The sequence below is a fragment of the Ostrea edulis genome, chromosome 3, assembly GCF_947568905.1.
Source record: "Ostrea edulis chromosome 3, xbOstEdul1.1, whole genome shotgun sequence".
NCBI lineage: Eukaryota > Metazoa > Mollusca > Bivalvia > Ostreida > Ostreidae > Ostrea > Ostrea edulis.
In genome coordinates, this window is record NC_079166.1 from 10,967,685 (window position 1) to 10,980,720 (window position 13,036).

The following is a 13,036-nucleotide window of genomic DNA, read 5'->3' on the forward strand; positions in this document are numbered from 1 at the left end:
GCTGAAAATAGTGCTGCGATGTAAATTCAGAGAGAGAAAAAAAATAGTTCCGGCATATAGTAGTAAAGGGGGTGTGTCCCCATACCAAACCAGGTTATACAAAATTAACCTGCGTTCCTCAATTGGAATTTGACCGATCAGAGACAAGGATACAATAAGAGTTAGATTATATGAGTATAACCTGGTTTGCGTCAATTTACGCTTCGCGGATTATAAAGCGTAAACTGACCCAAACCAGATTATACTCGTATATTATTCGCCATAATTAAAGTCATTCCTTATAATTTGATGCAAAAGACAAAGGTACTAACCTTCGTTTATCAAAAATACATAAATTCTGAAAAATACAAGTCGACTGAGCCGCGCAATGATTCACTTAGCAACCACGACGAAACGTCTAGGCAGCCATCTTACATGTAGTTCTACGGAGCTTATTGATCAAAATATTGTAAACGTAGTTATTGAAGGTGAAGTTTGTCTTGACAGAAAATATATGTAGGCCATGCATGCATTGCGTATTTCGCTATCCTTTAAAGATCGACTTTGAAGTCGCTTAACTTCGATAGATTGAGAAAATAAGGGAAATTGCATTGTTTAAGCCTATATCCAAAATAGTCTTTAAATTAGAAATGCAATAATTTGCGGCTTTTAATTCTATGAAATTTTCTATTACATGAAAACATACCCTTGCATGCAATGTTCTTGCTTATAGTAAATCCGACACAAGAAAATATACAAGCGAAAAATAGCGATCTACATGTCGATGTTACTGACGTCATTTGATAAAAATGTGACGCATAATTTTTTTTTTTTAGTTTGCTTTGTTGAAAGGCGGACCAAGCCATGAAGCAATCTTTCCCCCTTTCCCCGGAGAGATCATAGGCGTAGCTTGGGTTCGAATATTACCGAGGCAGGGGGTCTGGGTGGGGGGCTTGCTTTCATCATATATTTGAATAACTTCATTTTATCGATCTTTCATGCAACACCTTTAGGGAAATTAACATGAGACGTGCAACACCTTCTTAAATTGATAATACTGCTGAAGGAAAATTGTAATTTTCTGACGTTGATATGTGATTTTGTGTATGTATGTCTCGCATCTTAAAAATGTGATTACCCATACATTTCATATGATAATTTATTAGTTTTAAATTCTTTTGATTAATTGAAATAAATACACTTTCATACTTTTATCAAATAACAATACTGATTCCATTGGTGCAAACATATTACACGTCTATTACGGAACCCTATCCAGTTGACAAAATTGTGTCAATTCAAATTTTGAAAGCGTTTTGCAGGGACTATATTTTGTGGAGGGAGGAGAGTTCTAAATCTGCGTGATATTACAGTTTCTGGTTCATCTAATATATCTTCTATTTTTATACTCCTATACCTGTATTTTAATTTTATGATTTATGATATAAGTAGTTGAGACTTAGAACTAGAGCAAATGTTGTAATTTATTAATTTGGTTGATATATTTTTTCGAAATAGAACAACGATTCTTAAAAAAGTTTAAATTAGTTTACTCCAAATTTTGTATAAAAATTCAATATTTTCGCCAATAAATTAAACATTTGGTCTCCAACCCCCACTTTTTTTTAGTTCCATTTTAAATTTTAAGACAAGACCTTGAAAATTATGTGAAATTTTAGAAACTGACATTACTCCTATATATATATCAAATAAAGTCAGGTCGTTTGAAATTCTATTGACATATCTCTATGAATATTGTGTTGTACTCCAAAAATCATATTACTCTATTCACTCTATTTTTTTACCTTTTGTTATGCATACCGTTCGTGTACTGACATCTTTGTGTGATAAACATTGGTATATAAAAATACCCTGTTTGTCTAATCGAAATGTAAACGCTAAATTATAATACATTCAAGTGAAAGGAAAGTGGAAAGAAAAAGAAAAGGGCACATTTTAATTACACCCCCCCCCCCCCAAATGTAGATATTCTGCACACCTTAGACGTAATTACTTTCACAAAATAAGTACAAGAAAATAGGCAATCCTACCAACAATGTTAACAGCAGGTATGATTTCGATATGTCTCGTGGTAGCAATGTTATCAAACCATTGACGATTTCCACTTCCTCATGCAAATTGTTTACGCTGTACATGGTGATATTTGATCACGTGCTTTTTCTCTCAGATGTATTTATACCCCTAACGAAAAACCACGAAGCAGTCTGAAATTCGACTCTTCTTGCTTTGACACCGTATTTGACTATTGATTGCTCGGTAACAATGCGCGCTCATCAAATATTCGTTGTTGCCATTGCTATTTGTATGCAGATCCATCTTTCATTTGGTGCTGGGCCCGTATTTAATACTGATTGTAATGATGCAACTGACCCATGTCCCGATGGAGCAACCTGCTCTACAACTGCTCCAACTGGTTGTACCTGTGACGATGAGTTATTTCCAGTAGATTCTGGCGTAACGCTGGAAGGCATCGAACTCGTGATTTGCCATGGTGATTTATCGCTTTTAAATTTTATCTTGTAGGAACACAATGCAGAAAAATCAATCTTAAATGCCCCTAACGAAAAACCACGAAGCAGTCTGAAATTCGACTCTTCTTGCTTTGACACCGTATTTGACTATTGATTGCTCGGTAACAATGCGTGCTCATCAAATATTCGTTGTTGCCATTGCTATTTGTATGCAGATCCATCTTTCATTTGGTGCTGGGCCCGTATTTAAGACTGGTTGTACTGCAACTGACAAATGTCCCGATGGAGCAACATGCACTCTTAACACTGGCTGTACCTGTGACGATGATTTATTTCCAGTAGATTCTGGCGTAACGCTGGAAGGCATCGAACTCGTGATTTGCCATGGTGATTTATCGCTTTTAAATTTTATCTTGAAGGAACACAATGCAAAAAAATCAATCTTAAATAATGACATTCGGATCTTCACCGTCCTTTTTCCCCCTTGATCTATGAGCGATATATAAATGAATTCTTTGGGGGGGGGGGGGGGGTGGAATTTTATCTGCTAAAGTTTATCAAAAGTATCAATCAAGAAAAAGTTTATAAGAACAATCGAATTCTACTTGCAATATTGATTTCAAATGAAGACCTATTGTTATAGTGTACACTGATTCCTTTCGCTGGGTTTTACTTTTGCCATTCTGAATTACAAATCTGTATTATCAAACTTGTAGCGATCAGAACAAAGTCTTTACATGATATGGAAATAAAACCGTTAATTTTTACTACATTCAAGAAATGTGAAAATAATCAGTATTTCATTTAAAACAATGTACACTATATCAATATATGTAAATCACTTGCGTTTTGTTCATGATTTGTTACCAAACAATGATAATTCTACATCATTTCAAGGGTTTTTTTTTACTTGGTTTTATTTATTTATTTATTTTTGTAAAGCACCACATGGTATTGACTTTCAATTTTTTTATTTTGTTTAGCGCCTTGCAGCCCGTCAGATGGCGAGGATGATGACTGTAATGGTAAAAGGGAATGTAAACCTTAATATGGAACTTTCGTGTGTTACTGCGACGAAGGCTATGAAGGAGATTTCTGCGAAAGTAAGTATAATTGTTGAAAACCTAACATATCTAATCATGCATGATGACTGCCCGGTCAATGGGAATCATCCACTGAATGCAATATATAAATTGCATACTACTGAACTTTAACCGCTGTTGAAATATATATAAATATGCTATCAAATTTCTAGTATACATGTAGGTGAAAGGCAGAATGATAACTAACTTACATTAGTATGGTGAAATTAATATGATAATTTAACTTTGCACTCTTTCTTTGAAAATGACACCCCAATATTATAAATGCAGTACATATATATATATATATATATATATATATATATATATATATATATATACATATACATATATATATATATGTTTAGCCGAAGGTAATCCTTTTCTCGAATGCGATATATTCAATGCAAAAGTGGTTAGATATTCAATACTTTATTAAAATTCCTCTCTATAAATGTAGAGCCTGGTTATCTGAGACCTGAGTACCCTTTACAATAAGCAGAATTTTTAACGAGGATTTAATTTTGGCATTATTAGCGAGAATTATGAGGTTGCTAAAATTTGATATTGCTATCAATTTGTTCCATATAGGAGGTAATAGCTACCTTTCTTAGAATTATAAAGTCGCTAAAATTAGCTCTCGCTAAATGTATATACCCATTTTTATAGAAAAATCACATAATTTGTTTCTCGCTAAAAATTCCAACAAATTTAATGTAACTACTGATACAAACAGTGATAGTGTTATCTAGTGCTACTGAAATGAGTTTTATATAAATCGCAAGATTTTGCAATCGCAGAAAAAAACTTTAACATTGATAGCATGTTGATAAATATTTTGGTTGATCAATACTTAATGTCAATTCTTTGCTTTCAACCTAAAAAATTAAATTTTTTCAGCAATGCTATGACCACCACCAAAGTCAGTTCAAGCGATTCATATTCTCTGATATCTCCTGAATTCAATTTAGACACTCAAACTAATGAAATGCACTTTTAAAATATGACAGCAAAAACTACGGAATTTTCATCGATAGCTTTACAAGATAAAGCATATATATTAGAATAATGCTTTTATTTAAATGATTTTTCTAAAATTGTCATCTTCAAATACAATAAAATACACAGGAAAGACTATTTCAAATTTAAAATCATTATGATATATTAGAAAATATTCTATCATGTCAGATGGTTGTTTATCTACACGAGCGAAAATCTCTTATATAACAAATTTACCCTTCTAATTTCGTACTTAGATACAGAAATCCTGTCTCCGTTGAGACTGTCTCCGTCGACAGAATACGTTTCAAAGTGCATGCCCTTTGCATACGCCTCTCTTTTTATTAATTCATACTTGTTTCTGACTTTAAGCGACTACTGAATGAGTACATTGCGACGGAATTCTGCACACTGAAAGGAAATTATTTTTAGCATGCGTTGTCTGTATAGTATACACAAACTACGTTTAAAAAGACGAATACAGGCAGGAATTGTGAGAACATTCAACATTCAAAGGAAATCCCAATGCACACTTCAAAACTGATATAATACTGTTTATATAATTATTACAGAAAATGAGTTTGTATATATCTCGTTGATTTGATTGCAGCTGAGTCGACAACCACCACATCCACAACAACCACCACCACCACAACTCCCACCACTACCACAACCGTCACCACCACCACCACCAAGAAAAAGACTGGCATACTTGCGTTATTAGCTGCTGGACTCGGTGGTCTTGTTCTGCTGGGTGCCGTTGGGGCTGCAGCTGCGTCATCCTCCCAGGGCTAACCGGTTACGCACCTGCCAGAGCACCTTCTCACACAAATGACACAGATCGCAACTTTTATTTGCTAGTCAATGTGAGGAATGGAGAAAAGAATAAATAATCTGCATCATTTTGTGTTTTACACTTCTTCTAAATTTAGCTGCACAGAGTCCATAATTTGGGCATTGAGTGTGGAATTAAGTTGTCAATATGCATACAGCATTAGTACGGATATGACATACGCGGTATTTTATGTTAAAGATAAGTTGATGTCTACAAAATCTAACAGACGTTTGTTAAGTTCCATGGTGTTATGACGAATGATCTATGATGAGCCTAACTAATGTCATTGTGAGGGTGGTTTTTTTTTGTCCTTCGCGGATTCGCTATAACAAACTAAATAGTATGACTTCTTGCTGCTATTTACATAGCACATAAACCATGCAGATTGTATATCTAATTCCGTGCTCTGTCATGTATACATGTAAATATACCAATGTTCAACTTGAGATTCAAGGAACGTTTATAAACAGCATGTCTAAAAAAAAAAATATATGATAAAACTGTGCAGGTAAGAATATAGCAAGGGTTCATCCGAATTCCTCGTCAATTTACTTCAGGGGGCCTACTGCAGAATATATGATAAGTGACATTATCAGTGGCGTATTTAAGGGGGGCGCAGCCCTTTTTTAAAATTTTCAAATTAAAGGTAAATCATGGTATCTTGTTAAGAAATATGTACTAATTTAAACGATAAAAGAAGCAATAGTTTCTTCCACTCCTGGAGAAATAAATGACAAAATCTTTTGATTTCTTGAATTACTAATTATTGGGAGAACTTAATTTTTTTCAAAAAACTCTTAATGTCACTTATTACAAATGATAGAAAATAGTACAAATCATCTTCACAAATCAAGGGCTATTGATTCGTTACCACGCCCAACGAATCGATAACCCTTGACTTGTGAAGATGAGTGCAAATGACTAAACAGGAGACGTATTTCAAGCGTTATAAGTTTTGTAAAATCCAGGAGCTTCCGGGGGCTTAGCCCCCTGGGCACCATCAGGGCTTAGCCCTGGACCCACTGGGGGGGAGGGGCTCAAGGCGGCCCCCAGACCCCATGTCTTATAAAGTGGCTCCCCCGTTACCGCAATTCCTGGATCCGCCCCTGATTATTAATCGTGACTTCATGGAGAGGAATCTAGGCCTAGGCTATTTCAATATTGCTTCTGGAGAGGGTTATTCACATATATTAGGCCTAATGCAAATTGTTTCAAATTGTGCAGTACGAATTTATAGCCAGAGGTACATACCTAATGGATTCTCAGAGTGACGCAGACTCGTATATCAATGTGAAATAAAAACATTCCGCGTCTCCATTTTCACACCGATGCGCCAAGATTGGGTTTCAGAATCATATTTTTTTTAGTTTCGTAGCACGTCACCCACATTGACTGAAGGGCAGAGTCGTTTTCAAATTGGCAGCTTTATCAGTCAATAGGGTGGGGTATAGCACATGGAATCCTGATGTATCCGGTGTCATCTCACTCTTAAGCTGTTCGAGAATGGAGTCCCTCCGAGATGAATACACGTATTTCACTCTGATTTGTGTATTCCTTATACCTGGTAATCAAATGGACTCTTTCAGTATATTGTTACACGCGAATAATCACTTCTGTGCAATTTTAGGGGTTCACAAAATTTGGTGAAAATCAGCAGCGTGTAATGACATCCTTTATACGGAATTTCGTTGTCAAGGGTCAGCAGCATGTAATTATATCCTTTATACGGAATTTCGTTGTCAAGGGTCAGCAGCGTGTAATGACATCCTTTATACGGAATTTCGTTGTCAAGGGTCAGCAGCATGTAATGATATCCTTTATACGCATATGAGTGAAATATTATCGAGAGGGACGTTAAACAATATTTAATCAATCAATCAATATGTAGGGAAATCTTCTCCAGAAACCAATAGGCCAATTTTAATCAAACTTTGCACAAATCATCTTTGGGTGAAGGGGATTAAAGTTTGTTTAAATAAAGTGTCGTTCTTTTTTCAAAGGGGAAATAATCACGAAAAGGCAAACATAGGGGGGGGGGATTTAAACATCTTCTTCTCAAAAATCACTGGTCCAAAAACGATGAAATTTATCTGAAAGCTTTCTGGCACACATGCACATGTATATCGGAAAAATCTTTGGAAATATCTCTTGAACTATATACGCTAGGGCTTTCATATTTTGTCTATACATTTTTAAAGCAATACCTTTCCTGTGATGTTATAGTGTGTGATCTTGTGACCTTGACCTGGAAGTTTGACCTTTTAATCTAACGCATTTACCTATTTAATATTTTCTGAACTATTTCAGGTAGATTTTTCATAATTTATATTTATACTTCATATGACAAAACCTTTCATTTCATGGATTTTGAATTTGTGACCTTGAACTCTATGTTTGACCCACTTTTAAGAAAACATAACCTACTGGAACTATTCTTGGTAGGGATTTCATATTTTGTAAATACATTTTATTATGGCGAAACCTTATTATTCATTGTGAAGTTGGAACTTGTGATATTGACCTTGAAATTTGGCCTAGCTTTAAAAAAAAAATGACGTATTCAATACCTACTGAATATTTAAGGTTGGGCTTTCATATTTTGTGTATCGATTCTTTATGGCAAGACCTTGTTATTCCGAGGAGTTTGAATTTGTGACCTTGACTTTGGAGTTGGACCTCCTGTTTACAAAAATTGACCTATTCAATATCTCCTGAACTATTTAAGGTACATCTTTCAAATTTTGTACATAGATTTCTTATGGCAAGATCTGTCATTTCACATTATGAACTTTGACCTTATGACCTTATAGCTTAACCTACTAGTTAAAAATGTAACCTATTAAATATCTTCGGAACTATTCAAAGTACGGCTTTCACATTTCTTATATAGATTCTTTAGGACATGACCTTTTGATACAATCATGTTTGATCTTGTGACCTTGACCTACTTCTTAATTCTTAATGTTTCATTTCATACCATGATAAAGATGTATGACTTTGTGACCTTTGTCTTAACCAAAACATCAAGGCCATCTTAGTTATATTAGTGTTGAGGCATATCAGTGTTATATGAATTAATTTTCAGTTATGTTATGATCTTTGGGGGCTAGTTTTGGGCACAATATGTTGTCAATAAAGATTAATAAAAATTCTTCTGAAATTCACAACTGCAGAACAGCGGCAGAGTGAAGGTCACTCAAGTGAGTAATGTGGTCCATGGACCTCTTGTTTTATGGGGCTTTTTATCTAGAGATTACCCTTGCATGCACGTGTTAAGTAAGATATGAAAGGTGAAGATAATGGACAGTGATCAGTCTCCTAACTCGAATAAGCAATACAAAATAGATAGTTGGGCAAACACGGACCCCTGAACACACCAGAGGTGGGATCAGGTGTCTAGGAGGAATAAGCATCCCCTGTCGACCGGTCACACCCGCCATGAGCCCTGTATCCTGATCAGGTAAAAGGAGTTATTCGTAGTCAAAATCAGTTAATTGCCAAGAACGGCTTAACAATCGGTATGAAACACATCAGACAACGTTTGACCCAATGATATGTTGTATTGACGAACTAGATCGTTACAACGACTATAGAATTTGCGAAATGCTGACTTCAATCGAGACTGTTGAAACCCCTGTACCATCAACTTGTTTGTCAGTAACCTGCCTCGATTTATAAACTAACCACACACAGAACAAACTTAAATGTTGAGATATGTGAACACCATATGCAAGTGATAACGGAATATTGCTACATAAATATGGGAAGTTGACGATGGAGAAGCTGAAATCATACCGTTTGTCATACAGTTGAGTTGTCAATTTGCCGTTAATGTCTACTTTCCATAAAATATCTAAGTATGAAGCAGATGTGGACGTATCTGTGGTGTGTTTTATTTCGAACTCACATGGAAAAATAGAATTGGAAAAGGAATAAATTTTATTTTTGTAAATCCATGTACGTGTTTTACTTCATTGTTTGTGCGGCGAGGATTTAGAACAAATTGTATAGGGAGATGTGAGCAAATGCGGAACTATGGTTGGAACGCACCCAGCGCGTGATACTTTAAAATATCATATTTAAGATAAATTCTATTATGTTCATCATTAATCATGCATAACTAGAAGAAATGGTCAAAATGTCAATTTAAAGGACTTCATTCTTGCCTTACAAAATCATTAGAATCCAAGAGCTTCCGGGGACTTCACCCCTGACCGCCAGTGCCACAAGGACTTTCTTTACATAAAGTAGATTTTCCAGAGCGGAGTCTACTCTATAACATCAAAGGCTTCATCCCATGCCCTATCAGGGCTTAGTCATGCACACACTAATGGCATAACGGCGGACTCTTTAGACCCATTACCTCTGAGGATTGGTCCACGCCCAGTCCCGTCCCCCGCCCCTCTTAAACTGAACCTGATTGTGTGCCAGGATAGAACACCAGATTCCGTTGATTAACTTATGAACATACATATTGCTTATATTGTGACACTTCATATTGATACTGTCCTTCAAAAGAGTCATTGACAAATACAAATATGAGAATATTTATTGGAAGCCTGTTAGCGCCCGTGTTCATTCATATGTTATACTGCTTTGCTTATGCATGTACCGTGTTCATTCAAGAGGGCCCTGGAAAATATATTATATCATATTTTGACGACCTTGGTTAACTCTAAATTAATTTTTAAATGAAATCTTATATATATATATATATATATATGTGTGTGTGTGTGTGTGTGTGTGTGTGTGTGTGTGTGTGTGTGTGTGTGTGTGTGTGTGTGTGCCATATTCCGTTTTCATATTGATGACTCAAATTTCACCTGTGCGATTAGATCTAGTCTATAAGGAAGGGGGGGGGGTATTCGAGTCATAGAATTATAAGATCATTGATGACTGTATCACTAAGAATTATTAAATTTTCAGCACAATACATTTATGTAGAAAATTCCGATCTACAGAGCAAATGTTTAACCCACACTAAATACTTTTTACTGCAACAAAGTCGTTTATATCTGTGAAGTCGTACTGAAGACAGAGGTGTTTCTGGCGCACGACGCTGCGTGGAAAATGAAACGATCGTTGTCGCTGTTATATTTATGACAATGAACCACTGTTGTTTTTTCTGAAAAGCTGCATTTCTCGGGAAGCCTACCCCCGCCCCCTATGTGCACAAGAGAAAAAAGTTTACACCCTGACTCTCATAATCTTATGTACACCAGAGGTCAACAAGAACGTAGACGAGTCTTGCGCCACCTATGTTTGAAATAGGGGAGAGAACTGACAAATATTGGCAATTCTCCTTCAATGTAGAAATCAAAAATACACTTCCCAAAAAATGGACATTATCCAAATCTCAGGTGTGAACCTCTTTAAGAGATCTCATAAAGTAATTCCACCCTTATTTGACATCATAATGTTTTCCAATTTCAATTATTTGTTTTGATTTATGCATGACAGGAAAATAATTTTTTATAGAGTCTTTTCCGAAAGTTATTGTAAAAATTTTGTCAAATACAAAGTATTTCAAAAGTCGAAGTTATCATTATTAGTAGTATAAGCCCTCCCGATAGGGGGTTCAACTGAGTGCACTTTTTATGCAAATGAGGTCAAGCAAGGGCGTCTTTTGATTGGTCAAGCGGTGTCGGGGTCAACGGAGTGGTTCAATATCTAGGACGGGGTCAACTGGCGGACCCCAGCAGGGGTTGTAGGCCGGGTGTCGGGTTAATAGGCTGGCCTATTGCCGCTGGTCTAATTTTAGCTCTATTATGCGGTACTTTCGCTTTGAGTTCCTGGAAAAGGAACCTGGAGCTATTTTTCTGAAAATCGGTATAAAATCCAGTGAAATCCTGTGTATTAAATCTAAAGAATAACACAAGGTTTTTAAGTTGACATGTTTATTAAAGAACAATGGTACAAGCATAGAACAATGCAAAACAGTTCAATAAGCATAAAAACAGTTCAATAACCATAAAAACAGTTCAATAAGCATAACAGTTCAAGCACAGTCCATTACTTTCTGCTGAGTTTCTTCTTCTTTTTTCGCGGTTCTTCAGTAGGTGCGGGGGGATTCCACATCTCTAACGGTTTGTATTCTCTCTTCACAGGGGATTTTGAGCCAGGTACGGGCCCAATCATCGCATCTATCTCCAGTTGTTCTTCTGGACACTCACTAATCCAGTGTCCTATTTTTCCGCATTTGTAGCAAGGATCCTTTTGTTTGGTTTTCTTGCTGGTCTGTTGAGAATCTGCTGACCACGATTTCTTACTGGTCTGCGGATAATCTGTTTTCTGTGGGCAATCCGGCGACCAATGTCCTGTTTCTCCACACGTGTAGCACGGGTTAGCAGTGTAATCTGGAGTGTATTCCTTCCTAGGTTTTTTAGAAGTCAGCTCTTCCAGCTTCTTCAGTAGGACTGTGGTATGATTTCCAATCTCATTACTCAGCACATTAATACGGTTAACGATCCCGTCTAGTGTTGTGGTAATGATGGCGAAATCGGCCCTGCTCATGGGGGAATCTTCTCCACCGAAGGGGGGTTTATCGTATAAACCCATCTCCAGTCCCGTAGCGTCCTGTGAATCGGGAAAATAGAAGCCTAATCCCGGGTCTGTCGGATTCTGGTTAGGGAGGTAATCCGAGGTCTGGGCCATCTTCACTTGTCGAGCAACGTAGTCTGAAGGCGTGAGATTGAAGCTCGTGGTCTGGTTCGAGGTCTGGGCCATCTTCTTCTCTTCTCTTCTTCTTTGAGCAACGTAGTCTGGAGACGTGAGCAAGAAGTTCGAGGTCTTCCCCAGTTCAGTCTTCTGATCGTCACTCTTAGCTTTCTTCAGTTCAATGTAGTCTTTCTGTGGTCCCATCTCCTTCTGTACCAGCTGATCTATTTTCTTCTGAGCTTTGTCCACAAATTCTAGTTGTTTCTGAGCCATGTCTTCTGGAAGGTGATTGAAGATCGAATGAGGACTGACAGTGGGGCTCCGCTTTTATAGCCAGCAAAATGTCTAGACTATTCTGTCTCGTGGGGGGCACGTGGGGAGCACGTGGTTGCACCATCTTTTTCTGGAAAAACCGGTTTCAGCTAGAACATCGCGCGACCAGCGCGTGCTAGTGCCCTAATTGAACTTGAAAAGCCGGTTTCTCGCGACCAGCGCGTGCTAGTGCACATTGGTACACATTGACTTTAGTGGAATGGAACTTATATTGGTGTTTAAAGTAGCCCTAAAAAGGGCTGTTCATGAAGTTTTTATTTTTAAAAATGGCCGGCTTCATACGCAGGTTCTTCTATATACACGTGTAAGTCATGATCTTCGGATATAATGTGTTGTACTAATTGTCGAGCTCTTCTCCCGGGGAAACGTATCTCTTCGATGGTTTCCCACATCCAGTGTGCATCCCAAAACAATACCCATACACTTCTTCGGTAACGTGGTTTCTCCAGTCGAATAAATCCCGATACTTTTTGAGTGCCGTTCAATAACGTGTAAAACTGGTAAATCATGTACTGTATGAGGGGGGAATTTTTCAGGTACATGTCACTTAAACGCAGACAAATATCCTCCACTGTTTCATGTGACCGCAATACATAGTCAAAACACCAATTTTTAGATCGGCCCCAGCGTAATCGATGCCGACATCTCTGTACTAAATT

At 37.0% G+C, this 13,036-nt stretch overlaps 1 protein-coding gene across 1 annotated transcript in view; it reads left to right on the forward strand.

The window, feature by feature from the left end:
- The first annotated feature begins 2,592 nt into the window (after nt 1-2,592).
- Nucleotides 2,593-13,036, forward strand: part of LOC125675272 (adhesion G protein-coupled receptor E3-like) — a 35,973-nt gene continuing 25,529 nt past the window's right edge. The window contains exon 1 of the mRNA XM_048912795.2: nt 2,593-2,858. Coding sequence (XP_048768752.2) covers nt 2,639-2,858 — 220 coding nt within the window. The 5' untranslated portion in view covers nt 2,593-2,638. The remainder of the gene's footprint in view (nt 2,859-13,036) is intronic.